The 27,916-nt window shown below is 35.7% G+C and overlaps 1 protein-coding gene across 2 annotated transcripts in view; it reads left to right on the forward strand.

Annotated features, from left to right (window-relative positions):
- The window catches only part of ANOS1 (anosmin 1), a 134,286-nt gene that overhangs the window by 97,447 nt on the left and 8,923 nt on the right, over positions 1 to 27,916 (forward strand). For both annotated transcript variants that reach the window (XM_032680358.1, XM_032680359.1), the window contains 5 exons: positions 418 to 620; positions 3,137 to 3,284; positions 8,142 to 8,291; positions 25,432 to 25,526; positions 27,657 to 27,828. In XM_032680358.1, coding sequence (XP_032536249.1) covers positions 418 to 620; positions 3,137 to 3,284; positions 8,142 to 8,291; positions 25,432 to 25,526; positions 27,657 to 27,828 — 768 coding nt within the window. The remainder of the gene's footprint in view (positions 1 to 417; positions 621 to 3,136; positions 3,285 to 8,141; positions 8,292 to 25,431; positions 25,527 to 27,656; positions 27,829 to 27,916) is intronic.

Raw genomic sequence — 27,916 nt, forward strand, 5'->3', positions numbered from 1 at the left:
ATCTGAGAATTATCTGGCAACACCAAAAAAATATTCAGTATTTCTACCATACAATTCTGTGGTGACTGTACAATGCAACTTGTAGAACTTGAGTGTTTTACACTCACTGTGTATTTAAGGTAGTAAAACCAATAGTCTAGTACATTTTGACAAAGTCTCATAATGTTTGTGAACTATCAAAAACACAGAGTAATGACAAAACTAGATGCTAACCCATAATTTTTATTTCAGTAGAGTATGAATTTCTAAAATTTACAAAAGGCCATATCAGTTATGGGAAATCTTTGCCTGAATTTTCCTCAATAGTGTGTTTAATCCAGCTTGTGTATGCCTGGTAAATATATAAGTTGAAGATAATATTTACCTTAATGAAGGTGATCTTTATTTTAGAATCTCTTTGTTTATTTTAAATTCCAGACCCATCTGCTCCACCAGCTCCATCTAATATCAGAATTGCCAATATCAGTGCAAGCAATGATGGGAGTGTGAATGTAATGATTACATGGGATCTTCCAGAAGAGCCTGATATCCCAGTGCACCACTACAAAGTCTTCTGGAGCTGGACATACAGCAAATATGTAATTCCAGCGAAAAAAAAGAGAAGGAAGACTACCGATGGGGTAAGAAAGAAATTAATAAATGGGACAGAAATCTGGCTTATTTCTGGCACAAAGTATAGTGTAAGTATAAAATATGTGACAAATTGAATGATTTCAGCAGCTGCTAAAGTGGTGGTCTTCATATCACCGGGGCCATAGACAATTTTGATCTCTCAATGCTATCTTAGACTAAACTCAGGGAGAGAAGTAGACTTCTGCCTCAAAATGAAGTTAAATACAATAAGCTTTTTCAGGAAAGTTCAATAGAAAGTTAAATGCTGTTAGTCCTCCAAATTCAGGCTTATTCTATTAGTGCTTCTTAAAGATGCAGTGCTTGTTTGATTTAAAAAGCCTAACTTCATCTTTGACATTGTTCTTTCACTACGCAAATAAAACTTGCGATACTATCTTAGAGAATAACTGTTAAATAGTCAGCATAGGTCCAAGGGAAGAACATTCTCAAAACTCTTTAAATAAGCTGCTGTACCAAAGATCTGACATATTTCCTTAGCAGCAAAGAATGAGTTTCTTTAAAGATGATTAAGTATTGGTTTACTGGAAAGCTTTCTGTTATGATATCCTTACATATATTGCATATTATTTTAAAGTAATTAAAAGAAATAGAAATCTATTACAGATAACAGGTCGAACTTGATTCTCAGTGCATTGTGCACAGATGCATTGTGAGAATTTTGTCCCATGTCTATGTCAACACTGTCTTTTGGCTCTGGCTGCCCACTTGAACTGTGATGAATGACAGTCACAGGGTCATAGTTCCCTCTTTGTCCCTCGGTCATCAAACTTTTATAAAAATAAAGTCAGTGAAGGCTGCGTGATGAAATCATGCAAGTAAATTTGCACAGAAAAGAAGGTTAGTTCTTAATCGTCCTCTAAAAAAATTATTCTGGCAAGATAGGAGTAGGGTTGGACTATGCTTTGTAGAAAGGTTTGTGTTCCTCAGGACAGTTTACATTGGCTTGAGACCTTCAAGACAGAGTCTTCAGCCTAAAGATACCAGGAAGCTTTCTTTCTACAAGCTGGTCCTTAAATCACAAACCCCAGAGAATTTTAAAGTTGATCTGGGTCCTTAATGTTGTTTTGGCACTTTGCATACCGTACATCCTACATACAGATATATTAAAACAGATCTAATATTGAACATTATGTTAATTCAGACCACGTTTCTGACCTTGAATATAGGGAAATACAGAAGAATCAAGCTGTATTTTTATAGAAAAGTATGGCTCTTACAATATCTTTCGTATTAGTCCTAGTTTACTGTACTTTTCTTCTACAGCCTGTAATGAAACTGTACATCGCTGCCAATGATATTCAGAACTCCCTACAGGACACTCCATATGCTATTGCTAATCAGTGGTCATTTGAATATTATAGCAAATCTTAGGCTAAAAAAGGAAAATGCAGGAAAATTTAAAAAAAAAAGGAAAGGTGGAAAAATCTTGGTTTTCAAACATAATTGAAGATTATTTTTGCCCAGTTTTAATGTTTAGATATATAGCCTAATTCAAATAATTTTATACTGATTTCCATGTGAAATCATTCCAGGTAGACATTCAGTTAATTTGAATACAATATTAACACTCTTAATCAAGAGCTATAGTCAATATGTCAGCACAAAACAAGTAAAGATAATTAATACTAAATGCTTTTGGCAATCCCTTATTAACAGTCCAAGTGTTAAATATGGGATGGTTGCGTGGGTAAATAGTTGTCTTTTTCACTCTGGATTGACTGTCAAACTTAAGAGGCACAAGGAATTCTGATAAAAACAAGGAGTAATATCTTCTACCTGGCACTTGCGCTAGAAGGACATTTTTATAATTAAATCTAGACAAAATTACACTGTCAGACTGTTGAGAAGCCTGGACTCTTCTTTGCAGTATTGTGTGACTTGCCTTAATTTATGGGTTATTACCTGGAGAATGATAAACCTACTCTGTTGTTTCCCTATTAAAGACACTTGCATGACACTAGAAACTGTATTTTTTCTATTATATTTTCCATTTTATAGGGGAAAAGTGTTCTTACCAATGAGTGGGTATTTTTTTTTATTTTTTTTTTTTAATTTTTTGTTTTCAAGAGTTGAAACAAATAAAAAATATTGAAGAATGTATTAAATGTTGGATTTGAGCTGTCTTCAGACTGGCTTCTGTAGAAAAAGTTTTCAATTGCTTTACTAACACAGAAATTGAGGAATAAAACATTTAAATTCCTTTGCTAAAATGATTTTGGCATAAGAAAAAAACTTTTTATATGGAAGAAAACCCCTTTGTTTTGGCCTAGGGAATTGCCAAGGAACTGCAAAAATAGCATCAAGAAGGTTAGTATTTTTAAATGACACAGAAAAACAGAGTCCAATAAAAGAGATTTTTTTAAAAAGGAAATTTTGCTCTGAAATTTATACATGAGTTTTCTAATTTCAAAAAGGTAGGGTGCCTAAGATAACAGGCCTGTTTTTAATAAAGGCCTGTGTTTCAGCAATACTATAACTGCTTTGTATATTTATTCTATTATAGGCCCAAAATTATGTGGTCTTGGAGGGGCTCCAGCCCAACAGCAACTACAATGTAGAACTGCAGGCAGTAGCACGTTGGGGTCAGATACGCCTAAAAAGTGCTAAGGTTTCTCTCCATTTTAGCACGACTCAGGACATCAGGAGTAATAGTGAGTAATCATATTCAAATACCTGAATGCTTTTTCTCTCCTTTGTCTGGAATTTGAATGTTTTGTATAATGATTTCTCAAATTTAAAAAAATAATTTTCTTAAAGCAGGCTGTTTCATAGCACAAAGATCTTCTCTCAGTCGAGTAACCTTTTCATGTTAAATTTCTTATCTAAGAATTGGTGTCAGTTTCTGCCTAATTCTTTGTCTTAGATCCTACTCACCTAAAATAAACAATTTCAGTGAGTCATCTACATGACTATTGTGTTAGTGTTCTTTAGGTGTTATATAGGTATAAATACTGATGGTATTTGTCAGTGTCTGGAATAAAACCATTTCTATGTCTTTGTCTTAACTGAACAGTATTAACCTGCAGTATCTTTCAAAATCCTGACTATTTTTAGTAGCCTATAATAGGCCTCTAGGTTCTTGGACCACACAAATATGTATTTGCTATGAATTGATATAAAATATTGTCTCTTCTCTTAGGAAATCAAAAACATTCCATATCTAACAAGCAATGCATTCTCAAAATATTGCTTACATAGGACCTGCATTCAAATTAAATCTCAAGATCTGTAGAGGTTAGGTTATGCATTGCTATAGTCTTTAGAACCTGACATGCTAAGTAATATAATTGAAAACTGTATCTGAATCTGAGAATAAACCATGATTCTTAGTCTTGGTTAAATGCTATTTGTACAATTAAAATACACTACTGGTTTACTGCCACAATTGCTGATGTTTCTCTGTTTAACTAACATAGAAAAATTCTGATAATAAGATGTTAAAGAATATGATTTTAAATATTCCTCCCTGTCTCCATTTCATTTTCCATTCATTTACATTCTCTCTTTAAAGTACACTCAAAGTTTAAACTTGTGGCCATTTTCATAACAGAACTGTAATTACTTTCAACCTAACTAATCAACTGCTGTTGTTATCATATTCTGTTTGGGAATACATAAAATATTGTAAAGTAGTTGTTAGCTATAACAGATCTTGTCTATAGTTGCTTCCCGTATTAATGTACCAAGAAGAAAAAGTAAACCTAAATATCCTTCTTTTTCCCATATTAAACTTACTTTTACTACTTTTCTGGGCCATCTTAAGAGGCAGCAGAAGGTTTTCATCTCTTCCATACACTGTCTTTTCTTCAAATCCATACCAGAATATCAGCTTGAACCTTCACAGTCTGTACATTAGTCAAGTTTGGGTTAAATCCTCAGTGAAGCACAATGTAAGTGAATATGAGTTCTGCCATTTCCTTATTGGCTCTCCGACATTGTATCTGTACTTTTTGTCATCCCCTAGAAAAGTAATGTAGTTTACAGGACTGTGCATGATGTCAAAAACTTGAGTTGCCACATAAAGTTGTCCTTTGTTTTCTGTATGTACACAGGAGATGTAATAGAAGAAAAATTACAGTGAGAACTGGGTGTTTAATTCCAGAACACTGAGCCATTAAGCTACACTAGAAGCATATCTTTGGTGTTTAGGGGAGGTGTTCATGTTTTGCTGAATCTTTTCCTAAGAATTTTTTGTGGGATATGCTACTGTTTTTCCTTTCTCTCTTCCTCCCCTTCCACTCCCCCTGCAAAGTTCATTTTGCTAGAGAAGCAAGCAAAAATTTTGTTGGTTTTTTTTTCCACCCCCCTCCCAATTTCCTGCTCCCTCTGGTAAAATTTTCTGTTCTTGCTCTCGGTGCTAAAATTCAAGGTGTTTAGTTTTCAGCCCAGTCGTCTTGACTGTCATGTTGCCAAATTACATCTCAGCTCTGAGAAAGAGCTGGGTTTACGTCAGATCACAGGAGAATGCTGGTGCTGGGATTTCAGCTGAGTCAGGGGTTGGTCTGTGTCCTGATAACTGGAAGAAAATTCTAGATACCATTATACAGAACTAGCTTCCTATATTAATGAGGAACAATGGGCAAACTGTTGAATTTCTTTCTCTCATTTTACTATGAGACTAGCTTTATAAATGTTCCCATTTTTGGAGCAGGGATAATTAATCAACCAACCTTTCTCATACTTTATTGCTAATCCTGACATCAGGTCAGATCATTGTAGTCTTTAAACATAGTAAATAAAGACTTTCAGTATAAAAAAACCCCTCTAAACTGAAGCTGAGTAGTTGAGATTGGACCATGTAATTTTTGGTACCATTTCATACCTACTGTGAGAAACCCTTTCACTGGTAGTGCTGTATCAGCTCCCCATGGCCTCACTAATGGTCTGACTTTCTTGGTCTGTATCATCCCTGGGTTTGCGTTGAGAGAGGAAGATGTTTGTTTCACTTCTCCCTCTTCAAGATGTGTTTTTTGGAATCTGAAGCAGATCACATCTCAGGTATTACTTACAAATCCTCTACCAAATGGAGTTCATTTACGCTACACCTCATGTGTGACTTTGGTTGTTTCATCATTTTCTGCCCACTCCAGTGGCACCTCTTTCCTATCATTGCTTAGAATTCCTTCCACAATTTTGTTTGGATACTCTGCCCTCTCCTTAGTTGTTTTGCTTCAGAAAACAGTCCATCAGTATTCTCTGTGAAAGTCTGCTGTCTACTTATGTGTAATTAGTACAGACTTTGTAATGCCTGGTGCTTTATTTTGCTTTACTGGGGTGACCTTTTTGTACTAAAAGGTTCATTAATTGTTGTATTTCTCTTAAAACTGGACTAAGACTATACTGAGAATAATATTTTTGTGTTCTCATATACTTCAAGTATTTGACTGTTCTGTTCAAATTATGAACATCCATTTAGTTAATGAGCAGTATGTTCTTTCTAAGTGCAAATCAGTGCCTGTAAAAACTAAAACGTATTTGTTTTACAGTAGAGTGTTTCAGTAATAAGTTTACAGACAAATCTGAACATCCTTTCTACTAAAGCTTTGAGGTAAAGGATTCAAGATTCTTTGAATCTAAATACTGATGTCACACATTTTAATGAATAAAATACTCTGCTGAGAGGTGTATTTAGGCCTTTTTGGACATTTTAAAAAAATGGCTAGATTGTAGCTTATGTAGAAAAGCAAATAAAAACTACTCCTGCAGGAGATGCAAATTCATCTTCTGAATCTCACTCAAGTTAGGTACAGAGCCAGTCCTGCTTGAGGTACTTTTGAGAATTCTCAGAAGCAGATGGAGAAATATGAAAAAGAAAAAAAAAATTGCCTGAAATATTATCTAGGACATGACATTCATGGCCTGTCTTTATTTGGGGACTTCCATAGCCTTTGGGAAGTAATTCCAGAAGCAACATGCCAATTTTGCTGAAGTCTCACTGTCAGATGCTTTGCTCTGTGTGGAATTAAGCTCTGGGTTTTAGGTGTCTGGTCCTATTGTCAGAATAGAGATAGTCCATAACCCACTGAAGTAATTTAGTCCTACAGACCTCTGTGAGCTTTGACCCCAGCCCTCTGGCATTATATTTCCCCACATTCAGAAATATGTTGCCTCACTGTATTTGTATGCTTCACTTCTGGGAAATGCAGCAAGACTCTTGCTTGATCTTTATATAGAAATATTCTAAATTGGTGTCCTGGTTTTTCTGGGAGTGGAACAGACAGAGAATAGCAAAGCAGAGATGTAATAAAATTAAAATACTTTAAGTTGAGGAATACCTATTAGATTTTAGTTTGTACTTCTCTCTATTACTTTTTGATTTCCATGTAGGCAGCAGAAACTTTATGGTTACTTTGAGAAAGAATTTCCTTAAGTTTGGTAGTTTTACTTTAATGTAAAACAAAGAAAGAAAATGAAAAATCATACCAGATTCAGGAAAAGGCTGAGAAAGTAAAATTTGACCATAAAGCAAGTGAGTTTCAGCTGAAGCTACATGTAAGGCAAAATGGTCAATTTTATGTTACTTGTGAGGCAAAATGTTCCAGTTTATTTGTTATTTGTGAAAATTATTGAAATCTGAGCCTTTCCCTCTTTTTCTCAAGTATGTAATTAATAATTTGCCACTTCCTAATTATTGGACTCTAGTTTTCATTTAGGTGTATTATTGAATTATACAGCTTTTTTTTGTTTATAATCTGATCCTCTTAATTGGATTGGATATATTTGCAAATGTGCAATGAAAATTGCAGTTTGAATCAACATTGCTGCCTTTTCCACTGAAAATATCTAGAAATACTGTCAACTCTGATAAATGTTCATAAATTGTTGCCAAACAAAAGGCTTGATGAAAGACATCCCATTACCTTTGCTTGTTGGAAGCTAGGCATGTATAACCAAGGGAATTACTGAAAGAAAATTCTGCTCTTTCAGTGTTTCCCTAAGCATTCACCATTCTCTGTTGGAAACAGAAAAGTGGGCAAGAAAGATCTTTAATCTGGCCACAGTGTTCTTATATAGCATATTAAAAGACTATATTTACTTTTATGTAATAACCACATGTGGCACTCTGTGGGTTACACTCAGTGCAGTCCCTGGTTTTTGTGCGTATTCAAACACTGCACTAATATAAAGACTGGATGATTATACAGAACTACTACTAGATACTGTGTCTGTTTAAAAAGTCAATCTGTTAACATTTCTTCTTCTTGGGGATATAAACACAGTCCCTTTCTTTATGATTCTTTAGAAAATTTACAGAGCATTTTCATATAATAATATATTTATCTTTTTCTGTCCCTGTGTAAAATATTTTCTTTGACTGAATTTCAAACAAGTGATGTTCTTTTCAACCATTATGGACAGTTTGTTCCTTATATTAATTTCATTCAGGTAAGATACTGAAATAAGATAATTTGGATGAAAGATAGTATTATTTTCTGAATTTCAGCGCAGTTAACATTTTACAGCACCGTACTAACTAAATAGTTTCCTGATTGTTCTGTGTATTGCAGAGGAACGGACGTCTGTTGGGAAACCACAGAAAGGACTCGTAGATCCTTACCCAAACTTTCAAAGAAGGAAAACCACTCGTTTTCTAAAAATTGGAACTCCTTTCTATCAGGACAATCAACTTCAGGTCAAAGTCTACTGGAAGAAGACGGGTTTGTCAAATTTTTGGTTTACTGTTTTTTCTAAGGAAGACTCTCATCATCTGTCTCAGAGTCATAGAACATTAATACAATACTATACAGTAATTCAGAGTTAAATCCTACGCCCATTCTTCCGTCTCTTCACCTTCACGTTGGAATGTTGTGTTGTGTTACATCTGTGTAAATGTCTCACAGAAGGAAATGACATGAATTGGTTATCCAAAATTACAGTCAGTCATGTTGGGATGCTGAATCTTCACATAGCTGAGACAATTTTTATTTCTGTAGGAATTACCTCCGTGAAATTTTAAATAGACCAGAGCCACAAAAGCTCAGAGGAACATCTGAATGTTGTCCCCCTAGAGGATGGTTGGAAGATCTCAAGCACATACAGTTCCAGGGCAGATTTTCTGCTGATGCCACTGCAGTGTCACTTGTTGGACTTTGTCTTTTGAGAAATGAGTCAGGAAATTAATGCATATGGAAATCATGCAGTGGTGTCACAGAAACTAAAAAGTAGTTTGAATCACAAAATTTAGAGCTGTACTACCTCACTGTAGGGCCACAATAGGCTTTATGCCAAACGTTATAGTCGGTCACAACCACTGAAAAAGTCCTGGTTTTCTGCTAGGCTGCATCCCTCTGGTTTTCAGAAAAATCTAACAACAATTTTATGGCTTAGTCGTCCAGTTTAAAGGAAAATGCCATACATTTAAAGTGTCTCATCAGATTAAAAAATCAAAAAAGGGATTTTCCTTTCTTGTCCTCTACGAGCATGTAGGTTGTTACAAATTACCCCAGCTTAGCCATTGCAAGTTCATATGCTGTTATTTCAAAACATGCTAACACTGTTAGTGTTTACTTGGAGCAATGTACATGTGTAGCAGTACTACTAAATAAAATCCACTCAATTTTTATGTTTGAAATAAAGGGCTACAAAGTGGATAATCACCTTTTTTTCTGGAATTTTTCAAAGAATTTCAGAAATACTTAAGTGCTTTTGTGTTTAGGTGTATGCAGCACCACCTTGAAGGAGGACAGGCTGTATAAATGTTCACTTATGCTATGTAACATAAGAATATGTCACACAGAATTGTGCATGAGACGTATCCTTTGCTTTTTAAAAAGTACCTGCCTGTTTGAATGGTGGCCTTCTGCTATGTCAATGACTTTCAAATCCATCCTTATTCCTCCATAAAAATCTGCAGGCTTTGATTCAGCCTGACTACATACACCTTTTAAATGTTTGTCCCTGTCTTATCTGTGCTAGTTTTCTTTTTCTAGCTTTCCCCATTATATTTCAGTTTTAGGTAGCTTCATAGGAAGCTGGAGTAATTTAGAGTTTAAATAAAAAAGTTAGGTATTTTTAATTGGGGAATATTGTTTACCTAAAAATGTGGTTTTTGTTATCCGAAGCGAGATTTATATATTCTGAGCTTGGTTGAGACTGATCACCTTGAACTTTGACCATTTGCAACTGTGATGTCAACTCATTGGCCAAGCTCCTTTTATAGTCAGAAAATAAAAGCAGGTGATTTCTGAAGCAATTCATCCCCCTCAGCAGCAGAATTGTTCTCTGGAGGTACCTCTCTATTGAGAGCAGAAGGGAACCTAGACAGCTCATTTATAGAAGGCTTAGAGATACCTAATGTCTCTCTGTGAGCTGAAGTTCAGTTCTTGTCAGTCTGTACTGAAAAAACCGAGGGAAGGATTCAGAGATGAGGAGACTATGATGTCTCCCACAGGCATCAGGCAGGGCTGTGCTATTCACAGTCTGCAGGCAAGAGTCAGCCCAGTGGAAAAATTGATCCAGCTGCAGCCGTTTTCCTGCCAGCCTGTTGCCAGAAGAAAGCCCATGTGTCCTATGACCAAAATGCCAGCACCCCTACTGAAATTCACCTCAGTAATAGTTTTCCAAAGTTAGTTGTACTTAAGGAAGAAAAAATCATGACCAGTACAGCAATATTCTTGTTCCAAAGTAGATACTTTGAACTAAGTGTCCGATAATTATCATGGTAACAGAGATATCAAGCTTAGAGACATTGCAACATTTAAATGTTTCCATCTAAATCTGGAGCTGAATCTCACCCTCTACTACATACTTGGAGATAATATTTGTATTAAATGCTATAGATGTCTGTAAGAAGAAATAGGTAGTCAGCATCATTATAGTGACTCATAGTTTGGAAATAAGAGTGTTTGGAAGTGGTGTAATCTCCATAATAGGAAAATGTCACAGACCTGTCAAAAATGACGTTGATTTACATGCTGTGACCTTGTGCCAGGAATGGACTAGCTGAGTTGCCAAGAAGCTGACTGTACAGCTGACTCATCTTGTGTGAACATGTATGCATCCAGTTTCATAAGGGGACACTCAGAGGTCCGTTTTGGTCATGAGCTGGGGGCAAGCTCTATAACAGGCACTGGAGTGTTTAAGTACATGCCCCAGTCACGCAGTAGAAGATGCCTTCATTTTTCTCCCCGAACAAACAGTGCTAGCAAAGGTGTGTGAAGAGAGGCAGAATATGGCAGTTCATCAGACTTTTTTATTTTCTTTTTTAAAAAGAAAATATCCGCGTTCTGAGTGACAGCATACGCAGTAACTCAGCAGGAGCCATTGCCTCATGTGGAACTGAAATATAGCCAGTTACTTGCTCCTGAGAAGCCAGTAACTTCTATAAGCCCTTGCAGGAGTTTGGAGATTATGTAGTGCGTGGATGAGGTACTGACTGTAAATTTACTAGTGACAATTTACTGCAGAGAAAGTCTGTTTCACCACGCAAGGAACACAGCGGGAGAAGCATATTGGCTGTGTCCTGTATTTATGAAAGACAGCAGTTACTGGAGCCAGCTGTGTTGGGAACTGTACCCATGCATCTTTCTCCGTTATGAACTGCACCGTCTTAAGTTGTGTTTAGTGAGTTGCAGCAACTACAATAGGAAATACTGACAGAGAACTTATCTGAGCCTGCTCTATGGCATAACATATATTTATATTGCAGGTAGGCAACCAGAGTTCAAATCCTTCCTCACAGGAATTGACCTCTTTATCTCCTACATGGTGGGTGAACACAGGAGTCCCTGTTGATTGCAATAATGTTCTCATTTTCCTGTGAAAAATCAACACTTTTTTTGGTGGAGAAACAACCATTCTATAGTCCTATATTAGAATGTGCAACATTAAAACATAAAAATTAAGAAACTATCATAAAACCATGTGAAATAAGTAGATTGAGAAGCATAAGAGTTTCCACGGTTAAAAAAATAATTCAAGAAATAAAAGTCTCAAGCTTAAAGATGATGAACATTTGTAAATTGATCACATTTCAGTTGGTTGTAGCAATATTTGCTTTGTCTCATTTGGCTTTCAAGTTTTTTGTACTCTCTGCAGTATATATCATGATCCTAACAAGAGATGGTTGCAGAGATAATGAAAAAAACCCCATTACTTAGATTTTGATTTTTTTTTTTTAGATGAAGACATTTAAACCAGTATGTTGTCACAGAATCGCAGAATGGTTGGGGTTAGAAGGGACCTTGGAAGATTTAGTCCAACCTCCCTGCTAAATCAGGTTCACCCAGAGCAGATTGCACAGAATTGTGTCCAGGCAGGTTTTGAATATCTCCAAAGAAGAAGACTCCACAACCTCTTTGGGCAGCCTGTTCCAGTGCTCTGTCACCCTCAAAGTAAAGAATTTTTTCCTCATATTTATATGGAACTTTCCCTGTTTCAGTGTGTGCTCGTTGCCCCTTGTCCTGCCACTGGGCACCACCAAAAAAACTCTGGCCCCATACTCTTGACACCTGCCCTCAAGATGTTTGTATGCATTGATAAGATGCCCTCCAGGCTAAACAGGCCCAGCTCCCTCAGGATTATTCTAAAAGAATAATCTTTTAGATTGTTCTCATTGGTTCTGTTGTGAGCTGAGAAATCATTTTGCTTTTGAATTTGAATCATTTTACTCAGTCTAAAGAGCTAAAATAGGTCAGAATCATAAAATAATTTAAATGGGTTAGAACGGACCTCTGGATGTCAGCTAGCCCAACCACCTGCTCAAAGTAGAACTAACTGTGAAGTTAAATCAAGTTATTCAGTTCTGTCTGTAAGGCTCTATAACAGATGTTGTCATTGTTTCCTCAATGACAGGGAATTTATCCTTCATGAATACCAGCCTACACAGGCCATCTAAGTTTATTGCAATGTGCCTTAGGATTTACAGAAGGTATGGTGATGTCTGTTGACATTCAAAGGTAGTTCTTCCATGACTATGAAGACATATTCCTCAGTGAAATTTGCAGATGTGCCTCTTGGAAGCCAGTGAAAAGAACATAATGATGACATCAGGGCCAAAGGTCTTGGTTTTGTGCCATCCTTCTGAATAGAATGCATCAGACCTCTGTTCTGTACAAGAACTGCAACAGAGGGTGTGTTGCAAACTATGACCAAACTGATTTCATTATACAGTAAAGGAGTGATTGCATGTCAGTACTCAGAAACTCATTCAATACTCAGAAGTTTTTGAGTAAAAGTCTTAGTAAGTGGATGGATTTCCATATATATGCATCATAATGTGCCACAATTTATTAAGCAGGAAAAACTTATCTAGGCCTGTTCTTTAAGTGTCATTTCTTAAGTCCCATTACTTCAGTAAGCACAAGGCATGAATAAAAATGTAGGATCTGGACTTTACATTAAAATAGGTCTCTTTCTGAAATAATCTTTCAGTTTGAATGCTTCAGTATGATGGCAATAATAACTTCACTCAAGGATGTATGCTAGCAAAAATATCTCCACACTTCAGGCAGTACCAGGTACTTAGCAAATGCACATAATTTTGCTAGAGTCATCAAAAAGCATATTGCGCAAGAATACAATAGATTCTTTTGGAAGAAAGAAAATGTGTTTCACTTGCTGCTTGATTTAGGCTTGGGATTAGAGAAACATAGTACATTCCTTAAGCAGCATGAATCCCACCTTTGTAAATGAAAAGAAGAATGTATTTGTGTCCGGAATTTTTGGCCATCTTGACTGTGTGAAATTAGAAATTATGAACTGTTTTTGTCAAATGGTAGAATCAAATTAAACAAATCACTTTTAACTCCTTGTTGCTGGAGTCACAGAGTACCATCCATTACCAAGAATGGATACACTCTGAACCCCCTACTTAAAAGGATTAGCTACTTAGGATAATTAAGATCCTCAACATCTTGTACAGTAATCAAGACTGAAAGTGTGAAAATAAAAAGATGCTTAAATTTTCTTTAGTTTTCAGTGGTTGGGCAGCTGAAGAGCTGAGATTTTGGACATCTGCTAAAAAGCCGACAAGTTGTTGCAAATTTGTATATGAAAATAAGATGTTTCCAATAGACAGAAGGAAAAAAAAATACTTTTTATGAACTCACTGCATCAACTCTCATCACTTGCTGCAATAATCATAATACATTAAAATATTAGGAAGTATTTTCTTTCCAAAGCAATGTATCGCAATATTTTCTAACCCATTACTCTGCTTTCACTACCATTTTCTTAGTGCCTGTTATAGGAGTATAATGCACCTCTCCTTGTTCAGGTAAAGTTTTATTTTCTTTCACTTTTTTTTGAATGAAGTCTATGTGCATTTACTTCCCCCTGTTTAAACTACACATTTTAAGTACTTGTAGGTATTTAAAATCAATATATCTGCCCCTTGGTTTTGCTTAAAAAGACAAATATTTAAAATGCATTAAGACTTGGCTTCAGGCTCCTTTCTTTGTGTTTCTGTAAATGCTAAAGCAGAAGAAAAAAAAAAAGAACACTTAAGGCAGGGAGAGGCAGAGAATCCTCCATTGTCTGATAAATCAACCAAACAAGAATAATGAATTAAATTACAGGGAAGAATAAAATGCAAGGCAAGGCAAAACAAACAGAAAGCTACCACAAGTGCTTTTAAACCCAGATCTTAGGAAAACGAAATTAACTTTCACTTAATTTAGGGACATAAATGAAGTGACTGTATGTACTGACTCTTTGTTTGTAATAAAGTATTTCATATGGCAGGTTTTAAAATAATTGAAAGCTTTCCCCGTGTTATCGAATGGTCCTTTCTCATGGAAGTAGAGCTGTTGAAGCTAATGAAACCCTTCAATGCCAGCTGGAGTTTCTTGCTGTTATTGTAAAGAATTCAACACTAGTTGCTTAACGCTAATGCATTATTTAGTTTGGTACTAACTGTTGCACTAGGCAGATTAGTGTTTGAGCAGCTGGCCATATTCTAATTATCGATATTTAAGCAGTAAAATATTTGTACTTCAAGATATCACCAGGGTCTCAATGGTTCTTCCAAGAAAATGACCTCACTGTTAATTATTGTGAAGTATACACCAGTATGTTGCCCTCGGACTTCCATGACAATACAGAGATTTTGTCTCAACAGCGGTTGATTGTGTGGGTATGCATAATGTGCATTAGTATTTAGGGATTTAATTAGTAAAGCTGGCCCCAAGCACAGGAATCTTCAACTAGATCACCTCTTTAGAAATGTAGTAGTAGACATTGCATAATTTGCTTTTACACATAGGCTACAGCTGACTCAGATGCCTTTATCCTATGGACTTCCATAGCATCCTCTCTTTTTGGAGAGAATGAAAAGGGGAAGAACTGACTGTTGTACTGTAGAAACTGACTACAGGACTCTGAGTGTTTCTTTTGTGTCCATATGTAAAGTGCTAACAATACTTAAAATGTTACTGGTGGGAGTCATGAAAAACATCAACCACAAATAATACAATTTGGTAGAGCAGATGGTGTGCAACTTCTCAAATGGTTTGCAATTGATTAGTGAGACAAGTAATAAAGTTTTAAAATTACATTTACAATATTGGTAACCTCAGTGGCATCTCCCCTGCAAATGAGACAATATGGGAGAGTCGTTTCAAGGGCACAGTTCACTGCATTTTTTTGCATGTTTTCAAAAGCAGGACAGAAAACCATTACTTGCTGCCTTTCACTTGATTCCAAGTCTCCATACCTTTCAGGGTAGGTGGTGAGAGAGTCTTAGGGGCTAGTTTGTCCAACTATTAGTCCCAGAAATGTAGTTGGAATTGATTCAAAGTCTGCCAGGAAATCAAACAATCACAGGCCAAATCAGAACTACCCACTGTAGTACCAGAGCTCAGACATCACAGAAGACTGATTTTGCTTAACAGGCACCCACTAATGTCTGCTAAAGACAGAATGTCCAGAACATTCGTCAGACTAGTTCTAACACTTTGTACAGTTGATCGATTTATTGCTTCATTTTAAAATTTACATGGTGTGGGCTGTTCGGAAGCCCTTGGTATGACCTGAATCATACTCCAGAACACCTTCAGTAATTGTGAAAGTGTATTTAATTTAATTTATGCATTTAAAAGAAGTCTTCTTTTTATTCTTAAATTCAGTAACTGATAGAAATTTAAGCTTGATTTCTTTTGAACTTGCATTAAAGGATCAAATAGAAATATAATTGCAAATTATCTGGTCCATGAGTGCAATCCAAAGATAGACCATCATTAGGTGGAATGAGGACCTGCAGTCAGACTGTAGATACACATATTGCATTGCAAAATTATTTATCAAGACTTAACTCACATGCATTGAAAAAATTAACTGGCCAACTAATAAGTAAAATCTTGACTGATTTTTCATTCTTCAGGAAAAAATAAGTTTTCAAATCCAGCATCTTTATGTACCTTCAGTAATACTGTCTACTTAGTACACATTTTCTGTATTTCTAATTACTTCTTGAGTGTTACCACAACCTATAAGGTTAATTATTTTAACAAAAAATACAGTACTTCATATGTATGCATACATGTATAGTATCACTAAGCTTGTCAATGGCAATGTCTGTTGTGAGGCAGTCTCAATAACAGAGGGATAAAATGGCAAGTTTTTTGCCATTCAGTTCTTCCTCTTCTTTCCCCAAGCTGTATCACTAGGTCATATTGAGTTAAAGTTCTGTCTTATATGCTTACACCATGCTACCTTGAGCAACCATACCATTTCTACTGTGAGTAAAAAGGTACTGAGGCACTATAGTTTAGCAAGATACTTCTCCATTGGCTATGGGCTTATAACTGTTCATGAGTGCTCTCTTATCCTGCCTAAGTTCTGAATAAAACATTTATCATGTGATCCAGGGGAGGTTAAGCTATCAGCAGGGAATCATCATGCTCATGGTGAAGGTGGTTTAAACTAACGAGTGTCCTCTTGTAATTTGGGTCAGTTTTCCTCCACATGCCTCTTTTTAAGCTGTGCTTTTTAATTAGCCTGGTTTTATAAGGCCATAAAACCAGTTGCATAAACACTACAGACAGGGAAGGAAAATGGACTATTTAAATGAGTAGCTAGAGTTGGAGGGAAAGAAACCAAGAAAAGGGTATCTGACACTAATATTATAATCTAAATTTGAAGATGTCCCATGTATGCATCTGATGAATAATGAGTTGTTAAACACCAGTTCCTTTTGCTCCTATGACCATAAACTGAATTTAAAAGTATCCATAGTAGTCTAGACCAAAGATCCTACCCAACAGTTATTCTGCTCTTGTCAGTGGCCAAAAGGAAATCAAACGGAACTTAATAATAGGGCAAGAGTCTAATGGTACTTCTGCAGATTATTGTCCTGGCTTCAGACAATGTCTGTTTAATGAAAATTCCTGAGCTTGATGTGATTTCATTTTATTTATTGACTTCTGGTGTGTTAATCTTCATGATAATATCCAGTGTCCCGTCAGGGTGACATAATTTTTTGGGCATTTGAAACATCCTGGGCTATGGAGTTCCAGAGTTTTAAGTTCTTGTTCTATTAGGAACCACACTTTTTAATTTGTTTTGAAGGCAGTTCTTTTACCTTTATTTGAATACAAATTCTTACACTGGGGACACAGAAAACAGTCAAGCTCTGTTCACCCTACCTGTATGCATGTGATTTTATAGATGTTTAAGCTGGTTCTTTTTTCTTGTAGACTCATTAATTTTATACTGCAGATTTAGAAACTGTGTGTTAAGGCAAAGCAACATCCTGATATGGCATGCTGTGAAGCATATCAGGAAATTCCAGTTTTGGAACTTGATGGATCATTGTACATATGTACAAACACACCCTATGGCTTTTGCATGGGATGTGAGACAGAAGGGAGTAGCAGGTGCACCTCTGCATCTCTTCCCACTGTGGAGTTAGAGATAGGATGGGTCTGTATCTTGACTCTGGAACAGGGAAAGACTCCAAGATTATTTACCCTCAATATAGCCTACTCATCTAAATTATTGTCCAGATTTGTTGAAGTTACACAGAAAGCTAAATAATAATAGAATGTGATGTAATGATAGGATGCCTAGTGACATTTTCAATGTATCTATAACCATAGTGAGTGTTGGACTTTTTTGTTTGGGTTTTTTAGTTTTTCATTAAATTCAGGTTTTGGATACTTAGATAGCTTTGAAAATCTGGCTGTGAGTGAATAATGTAGGGAGCTACCGTTCAGCCTACAAGCAGCTATTGTGAGACTTGGAGCTTACAAGAAGCAAATTTCCTTGTAATAGAAAACCAGAATGAGATACTGTTGAACTCAGTTTGTATAGGATGTTGTGTGTGGGAAAATGAGTAACGGTAGAGGTAATCCGGCTTAGAGATGATCCCAAACTTAAATCCTTCAATATAAACATCTTCAAACCTTGAGGCTTCCTAGGTCTAGATATGGACAAAAATACTGTGGCTCAGGTCTGTCTTTAAATTGCACAGTAATTGTTAATATAATTTTTGGAAAGGCTTATAGCTGTATTATACAAAGAATGTGTTCTACAGAAAGAAAGTTTGTTTTAAATGGCATAATGTGAGAAACAAAATCTTTGTGATTTAATTGAAACTGCCTATATTCCACGTAAGAGCAGGAAACAGTAAGATTTGCCTTGTTAGGAAGTGTTTGTTGAATGAAGTTTAAATGTCAGCTGAAGGTTTTGGTGTTTATTTTAATCATACTGCTTGAATAGGTGATTATTAAAAAGTTTTTTCTCAGAGGTGTCATGAATACCACGAATTTCATAACCAAACAAAATTTTGTGGGTTTTTTTCCCTTTTTTATACCACCATGTGGATCATAGGCAGCTAAAGAGACAGAGAGTTTTTCATTTAATTGTTTTAAGATGCCTGTGACAGAACAAATAGTTTTTCCAGGGAAAAGAGGAGTACAGAGAGACTTGCAATGCATTAGCCCATCAATGCAGCATTTTAACAATAGTTGAAGGTAAATTGTGTTTCCCCCACTTTGCCCTTGTTAAGTTACCATGAGTAAAATAGCACTTGTTACTGTGTTATTATTTCTTGTCCTATCATTAGCTTCAGATTGCAAATGTTGGACATCATGATTCAGAGTCATATAATGTTCATGAACCAATATATGAAGAAATAAATAAGTGTTAAGATCTGACTGAGCATATTTTGCTTCTCTACAATACACTGAAGTATCCCTTCCCTAACTGGTCTTCAGTCATGCTGTAAATACCATGTGGATCGCTTCATGCTAATCAAGTCTTCAAAACTGAAGGAACTAGTAGGAAATAACACTGCTTTATTTATTCACTTGGATTTTGCCCATATTTCAGCCTTTCCTTCATATTTTTCAGCAACTGAGTCTTAGCAGAAAAAGTGTTGATGGAAAATTGCATATTATAGATCTCTCTGTAGACATGGAAAAGAATGTTGGTCCAACACAAGCTTGAGAGAGCAGAGGACACTTCATTGCATTCTGTCTCAACTATTTGTTTAAAAGTTCTTGGTCTGGAAGTACAGGCAGGTCATGCTGTATTTTTTCTGCTAGAGTGGTGGGTTGGAATCAGTGCTGTGTTGTATTAGTTCCACAAAGGTGTATCAGCGGTTACATACTGCGAGTAGAAAGAACAGGAACATTTCTGCAGGAAATCTTTGACTTCTACACATCTGTGGGCACTTTGGAGATGATAGTTTGTTCTACTTTATGGAAGGCATCATAAATTTCATGATTTATCATTGCTACTTTTGCATTCGCCACAGCACAGCTTCACCATCCAATACGATGAGATAAATATTTTTTCCTGGATGGTGTGTTTATTTGACCCAGGATTTATACAGAGCTCCCCAAAATCATACTAAAACTTTACAGTAGAAACAATTAATCAAGCTTGTAGATACTGTGACATGCACTTTATGTGTCCTGAGCAGTTTATGCCCTGTGTTGTGATATTAAATATAACATCTTTTCCCCTTGCTGGAGTCTATTTTTAGAGCAGTAATGCTGCAAGACACATGATCCAGAAAGGAAATTACTTAATTTTGCTATATTTCCTTCTTTGTATTAGTCTAAGACCATCAAAGACATGGTCAGGACCATTCTTTAACTATGGTTAGTATGGTCATTTGTGTCTTGATCTTGTTGGGTTCTAAACTTTCTGGCCTGATCCATGAGCTACCCTTAACTATTGAAGTCAACATGACTGTTCATATGCCTAAGTGCTTTGTTGAATCAGGGCCAGAGTGTTCAGAAGCTTGTAAGATCAATCCCCCCCGCCCCACTGTGAGAAGCAAAACAAAAAACATATGGCCAGTCAGAAAAAATCATTGTGGTTTGCTATATGAAATATCAGATCTAACAAAACATAATGAATCTAAAGGTTTAGCTGCACACAGAACAAGTTGTTTCAATAATTTTCTTACTGAATAGTTTTGCAGATATTTCAGACTCTTCATGGTATTCTGTTTGCAGGAATACTAGCTTTGAATGAAGACAGCAGGTTTACATATAGCTAATTATCTTCCAAGCTTTGATAACAACTCATTTTGATATACAGTTAACATACTAATTATATGTATGTATTTTGGAGAGAGTCAGTTTGCTGAGGTATCTTGACAAAAAATACAGAACACCTTTTTTTCTACTGAAATATGCATTTCACAGCTGCTAGTTATTTATATATATTAATACTTTAATTTAAAGCTGACAGGTAAAGGCCTATAAGTATGTCTTATTTTATAATATTTACTTTTTTACCTTTTGTTCTAATGGGAAAATCTATCAGACACTGCATATTAATTACTTTAAATCCTGTCATGATGCAGAAATCAACTTGATGTTGCTGTGTTTATTGATGCCAGACATTTTTATTGTAATTGCACCTTAATTTGAGGTGCTGTTGTTGAACGTATCTGCTATGAAATCTTGTTTTCCAGCAAATCCCTTTCTAATAAGTTTTTGTAATTTAGTGCCTGCATAATAGTGCTGTCACAGCTGGTATTAATTGGCATTTTTGTACCAAATGGTAGAGACATACATCAGAATAATTTACAAGAGCTGAAATACTTTTACGACATTCACCGTTATCATCACCACTTGACGGGGTAGAACAGAGGTAAGGAGCCATGAAGTGCTTTGCCTAAAGACCTCCAGCAAACCAACTGCAGTTCTCAAAACAGTCTGCTGCAATCTTCTTGCTGTGGATCACAGGAATATAAAGACATAAATACCTCTTAAATCTGTTTACCTGGTCTCCTGGAGTGACAGTACATCCGTATTGGTGGTGTTGGGCTGCATGAACAAATTTCACTGCTGTTATGCCCATGCTATGCAGGTTTTTTAGCTACAAAACAGGCTTCAGTTCCTTGTGATTGTGAAGTTGGCACCCTCCTGGAACAGTAATTGCAATATAAAGCAAATAAAGTATTTGAGGCCGAGAAAGTAGGTGTTTGCAGTAGCATGGTAAAAAAAAAGAAACCGCATTAGAAGAAATTATTCATATGGCTGGCAGTAATGTATATGTACAAAACAGAAATGTTGGCAAAGATGAGGGAAAGAGATCATGTTTAAAATTTAGTTTATTTTCAATAGACTGTAGAACCATTTAAACCAGAAATTCCATCTAGGAAAAGTTGCAGTTACCTGGAACTGTGTTGGGTTATTTTTCCGAATGATTCTCAGAGCTTTAAATTCTGGGAGATTATGAGATTTAGCAAGTGTAGAATGTAGGCCTAGGGTATTCCTAGTAACCATCGTGCAGCCATGGCTTAGGCTTTGTTCCAGTACTTGGTACTTATCAATTTAAGATGCTTAAATTGTGCATAATAACCTGAACTTTTCCAAGTGGCGAACAGATGTATTAGGCATTGACATTAACAGGATTTTGAGCTATTTTTACAGCTTGAGGCTACAGAATAAATGCACATTTTCCACCCACAAAAATTTTAAATGTATTGTTTTATTTTTATTAAAATGGAACTAAAGAGTTTAAATTGGGGAGGGGGAGAAAATAGAAAATTTGGTGAAGAATATCTTTCTAAACACAGTTGATAGAGAGCTTTGTGGAGATTCTTGTGAAAATAAAGGCAGTTTTGGTCAAATTAAGAAAAACCACATGCGTTAAACCATCCCCTGATCCATACGTTTCTAATTAGGATTTAAGATTTCTGTCCAACAAAGTTAGCTGCATACCTTTGTTGAGCAAAAGAGGTAAGTGCATGTGATGTTTGTATAGAAATGTTTTCTTAAGCCTAGGAACTCATTTTATACTTTAGAAAATTTACTTTAAAAATCACAATCAAAGTAATTAGCAGCAACTATTAGTTTATCTGAAAAGATTAGTTATGTGCAACTGTCTTATGTGCTAACTGTCTTTAGCTTGGGCAGCTGGAGATCATTTCCATGTCATTATCATTAAGAGATTTTCAAAGTAATTGTCCTGGATTGTCTCTTTTTTTTTTTCCACTTTACATAAATTTAAAATAAAAATAATTATTTAAATAAGCTATCTGCTGTTCTTACTTAAGTCTGTTAACTAATTTCACAAGCTTAGAGCTGCTCAGATGAGTGCTAGTACTTATTATGTACTTCAAGTTCAGTGTTGCTATACAAATATTTTGAGTTCTGGAAAATACAAATGCTTACTGTTTGAGCAAGCATCACTTTTTTAATGTCGAATGATAGACTTTCTAACCATGAGAACAGTGAAGTTACCAAGCTTTATAAAGACTGCTAATAGGAAGTATAGAATCAAGAAAACTCCAAACTAGTAAGAAGAAGATTGATTATATACAAAAAGGCCTTATACTGTGACATCTGAAATATCAGGGAAGCAGGCTGAAGGAGTCTGGCAGTTTCTTGTCAGTGTTATGTACCTATTCCAGAAAGGATAGCAGAGCTTTCTTGTAAAACTGTCCAAAATAAGTCCTGTTAGGTAATGAATAATCTGTTAATATTAACTACTCAAATGACTTTTCAGAAAAAGATGTGGCTGTTTGCTCAATGTATTAATTTTAGCTGGACTTAATTTGGTGGCAGTGGCTGGCATTTGTCTAGACTGCAGCTTGAATGGCTTTTCCAGTACCTATCCCTGAGTTTGTAACGGACAACTAAAACGAAAAATCTAAGTAAAATTATAGCAGTGATCTCACCAGGAGTGTATTGCTGAAAGGAGGGCTGGGAGAAGCTTTTCTTTTGTGTTTGTTGTAAATACAAAATCAGCTATATAGAGTTTCATAAAACTTGAGAGCCATGACCTGTATGAGCACCTTTAAAAAACAAGTGCATATTTTCATCATTTTTTTAAATTCTCTCATTGTGGCCTTTTAGATACTTCCATGCGTTTTGTCTCCTTTTCCTTTTAAAAATATTAAAGATAATTTCTAAAACAGTTTTGTCATTTAATATGCATACTACATGCATGCACATACATTTTCAGTTTTTCAGGCTTCCTGTGTATCTTCGAGTTTTTTTAGATAACAGACATTATAAAGGTGGAAGTGAGAATCAAAGGAGTTTTAATCTTGAAAGTAAAAGTTCAGGGAAGTCATAAAGCCCTGTTCTAATGAAATGTTTTGGATAAACTTAGCACCAGTTAAGCATCAGCTCCAGCTGTCATGATGCCTTCCAGTTTATAACAGCTGATATACTTGTATATATGTATGAAAAAACCTTTTTCAGATAACTTTTAATTGCATACTCACTGAAAAGAAAAAAAAGTCCTCTATTTTCAGTATAGGTTGTTATCAGAATACCAGATGTGAGCACTATCAAATCTAAGATCCGTTTGTTCAAATAAAATTCTGAAATTGTTTATTGAAAACCTTCATCCTACATTTACAGTACAAATTGCAAATTTACAATTGATAGGCTTTTTAAAATGTATTTCTGCTTTTCTGTCTCAAATAGAGAAGTTATCAGAAACCACAGCTGTTTACAAATGGTCTACTAAGGGTTTGCTAATGCAGAAAAGGAAAAGTAGAAAGGAAGAAAAGAGCCACCTGAGAGCAGAAGCTCACATAATGAATGGAGATGGACCTGCCACCTAATCAATTCTGCTGTGGCAGTAGCTGAAAATAACAAATATTTTTTCCTGTCCCTGGCAGTGTTCAAGACAAGGTTGGATGGGGTCATTGAGCAACCTGGTCTAGTGGGAGGTGTCCCTGCACGTGGCAGGGGAGTTGGAAATAGATGATCCTTAAAGTCCCTTCCAACCCAAACAGTTATATGATTCTATGATTCTATCTTGAATTACTTTTCGGAACAGAGGCCTAGTAAATTTCTGCAGCAATATATCTGAATGCTGAGCTGTTGTAAGGTCTTGATGCTTGGAATTTGTCTTTCCGCAGTTACCCATGTAGTGATATTCAGTAAGCTACTTCAGATATGTGTTTTATCCTATTCTTGATCGATGGATAATTACAAGGCTTGGATAAATCTCTACCAAAAAAAGAGTGATTTATTTATAGATTGCAAGTGAAAATTATTACAAATGAAAATAGCCATTTTATAGCTTTGCAAAGAGCAGCCCACCCATGCAGGTAGTTTAAAATAATCATACAACTATAGAATGGTTAGGGTCAGAAGGGACCTTATGGATCACCTAGAAGGTGATGGACAATAGTTGAGTGAACTGGAAGAGATAAAATCAGATGAAACCAACTTGAAAATGCACTGTGAGTTTATGCCTCCATCCAATAGGCACATCAAGTGGGAAGGCCCAGCAATGAAGAGACAAGAAAAGCACATCCATTTCTTTCTTTATTTTAAGTGGGAGGGAACAATCACAAAGCAGGACATTATTTTTTATAGATTTCTTTTTGAAAGAAATATTGTTTCTAAAGAAATCACACATATAATTAGCATACCTGTTGTTATGAAGACAGCTACTACAAAAATCTATTTCAATGAGCCATTTCAGCTAGTTTCATACACTACTTATTTTCTCTGTAGTTTACAATCTTTCCCTTTTGCATCTAAATTGCTCATAGCAGTGTAATGCCAGATCAGCCCTTAAGGCGTCAAAGATATTTGTTTTCCCTCCTGAAACCCACAATCAGGCACTTGGCATTAGTGGCTATGTCATACCAAGCTAATTAATAACAGACATAATTTTGCATCCCCTGTATAAAGATAGAGAATGAAATCCAGAAAAATGTCAGAAACTATTTGGACTACCTAATGAGTTTTTCTTCTTTTGTTAAATTCTTTATTGCTCTTTGTTTTGCTTCCTAGACAAAAAGCTAGAAGAGCTGGAAATAAGTTGAAAGCTTAACCTATTGATACTGCGGCAAGTTTTGGCATTGATTGAAATGGGAGTAAACTCAAGCCTTCAGTATTAGTCCTAAGAGTCAAGACTAGAATTTTATTTGGACAGATACTGAACAAATTTTATGGTATATTCTGAAAGATGAAAACTCAGGGATTTACAGGCATTTTTGCATATCTTCAGGTACAGATTTTTCAAGCAGTGCCAGGCAGCAGTATTGCAATGCTCTAAAAATATAGAGTCAGGCAGTTGTCACAAAGTCATTCCCATTATTTGCAGGATGATTAGAAGTAGTAGCATTGAGATTATTCTTTTAATACTCAGTTTAAATTCTTGATTTTTAAAGAAAATGTAAGCAGTATATGCTAACATATCTGAAAATGCCATTTCACTGTTTTTAAGTTTATCTCCATTAGCTGATGCAAAGTTTAAATTACTTTAGTATATAATATTTTCTCCATTATATCTTAGGTACAGGTGAGTATGTACCATACTTACAACTCCTTCTATATTCATCCAGGGAAACCAGAAAAGTTGCAATGGTGAAAGCATATTTATAATATATGTCTTTTCCTCTCCTCTTTTTATATCATTTAGATATCAGCATGAATCAATTCCAAGTCCACTGGTTACTGGAGTCCTGTGCACACAATGATACCAAAGGACTTAGGAAAGTAACAGAGCTGACTTATGTAAGTCTCCATTCAGCCTTCTACTTGACTCTGAATAGCTTCTAAGCATCATGAGAAAGGATGGTTCTGTATCATAACACAGTATGCTTAATACCTTGCTTCACAGATAAGTAAGGATCTTTCTAAAGATCCTTTCTAAAGCTAAAATTTTTTGTTGTTGTTGTTATTCAGAAAATGAGACCTGGCAAACTTCTTAACTAAGTACTTATGCATTTCTACAGCAATAAACATGGAGCTTTATCTGAAATTAGTGATGCAGGACTCTAGCACAATGCAAATACTGAACAGTAATAATAGTAATTGATAAACTAGGTTTTCTTTTAGAGATGCAGGTGAGTTTCACAACCCTGGGGAGAATAATAGATATAAGAAAAAAAGGACTGTAGGTGAGAAATATTAGACGTTAAATCTGGAAGTCAGGCAGATATCAGATGAGAAGAAAAACTCCATGTAAGTACATGTCAGCCCAAATATGTATTGCATGGCAGTTCTTCGTTCTCAATTTGTTGGCTACCTAGTGTTATATGTTTCTGTAACACGTTATTTGAACAACATAGTAATGTGATTGGTGAATCACAGTTGATTTAGTGGGTTATGGAGAGTGGACAAAATCACAGTTCACCTTTCCTTCTTACCCTGATCTATCCTACCACATCAGTTATGGGGAGTTAATGACATGTAAAAGTAGAGTAAATCAAAAGACATAATTTCTCACGCAGGGTGATGTTAGCTCATAATACTTAATGCTTCATGGGGTTAGCATAGCAGATATTAGAGGTGGATTTAAAAAATGATGTAATGTTATGATGTTCATTCCCAGTATTTCGAGATATGCACATTGGAGATAAGAGAAAGTTAACATTTAAGAAGTTTATTTCCACTAGAGGTCAGGAAAGACTGTTCATACATCTGTCCAAATGCATTGTGGGATTAATTTATTTATTTCCTTTCAATCATTTTGTGATAATTCATCCAAAATACTTTGGGAAGCTGTTTCTTTTGAGGAAAAAATAATTGAAAGCAAACAGAAGAGGGTGGATACTACAAAAGGTTTAGTACTGGGTATGTATAGGTCAAGGAGGGTAAAGCCCTTAAGCTTTCAGTGTTGAGCATTTAGGCCTTGCCACAATAAATAAAAATAGCCCTGTCACAATTTTAAGGAGACGTGAAGCCTGTTGGAGCACTCTCCCAGCAGGAGGAAGGCAGGGAGTCAAGTCCATTCTCAGCCTGATCCCTATGTCCCATCAAAAATGACCTTCCAGGTGAAGGTTAGATGCAAATCCAGTTTGTAATTAGAAAAAACAGGGACTTATGATGCAGAAGAGCACAGGAATTAGTCATTCTGAAGGGAATTAAAGACTTAAAAGGTAGTGAAAGTCTTTTGACCTTAACCAGTAAGGTATTATTGGACATTTTCCCAGGAAAAAATCCAACCAAACCAGCATTTTTTTTTTTTTCCCGTGCATGATTTGTGCTAAAGCTTTCAGACTGTGATTTTCAAAAGTACTTCAGACAACCGTAAGAATTTGTCAGGACACTTACACTTTCTGTAGAGTTTTCTCCTCTGCTCATTGTCCTTAAACAGAGACTTGTAGTTTGTAGTTTAGCTGTGGAGCTTTTCTTCCTGATAAGAATATAGAAGTAGTTAATGTACTGAAGAGGAAAAAAATGCATCTATAATGCCATGCTGAATTTTGAACGTGCTTTTAAAAAGTTCAACATAGATGAAACCTGTCATTTACAGCAGCTTAACTTACATTTATTTAATTCAATTAGCATTTATATCTCACATTACTACCCCCACTACCATCACTCAGAGAGACTGTTCTAAATATTAGAAGCCAGTTGCTTTGATGCAGCATGATGAAGGAACTGTGTAGAATTGAAGGACATATTCAAATACCATGCTAATATACTTTACTACTGAAAATAATCATAACATTGGCAATGTTTGCTTTCTTCTCTTAAGTAAAAACCACGTTGGCATGTGTTAAACATACCAGGAAAATATAATTTTGGAGAAAAGTTTTCATCTTTTGCCAATCTTATTCCTCAGTTTCTTCTTCTTTTTTTTTTTTTTCCCTAGAGCTCTATTTCCAGCATGTGATTTTTTTGTTTTTCTTATTGTAGGAAAACTACATTATTCTGAAGGACCTGTCATTTTCATGCAAATACAAAGTAACTGTTCTGCCTGCAAAATCTAAAGGGCGTTTTAAGGCTGAGAGCACTTTCTTTGTTACCCCCCCTTGCTCTGCATTTAAAGAAAAGAAGCACAAGCACATTAATTGTCCTGCTGAAGGAGGTAAGGCATAATCTGGAGAACTAGTCAAATAGTTCCAAATGCATTTATAATCACCAAAAGAGAGTCTTTAAAAGCAATTCTAAAACAG

The sequence above is a fragment of the Chiroxiphia lanceolata genome, chromosome 2 (genome assembly GCF_009829145.1).
Source record: "Chiroxiphia lanceolata isolate bChiLan1 chromosome 2, bChiLan1.pri, whole genome shotgun sequence".
Taxonomy (NCBI): domain Eukaryota; kingdom Metazoa; phylum Chordata; class Aves; order Passeriformes; family Pipridae; genus Chiroxiphia; species Chiroxiphia lanceolata.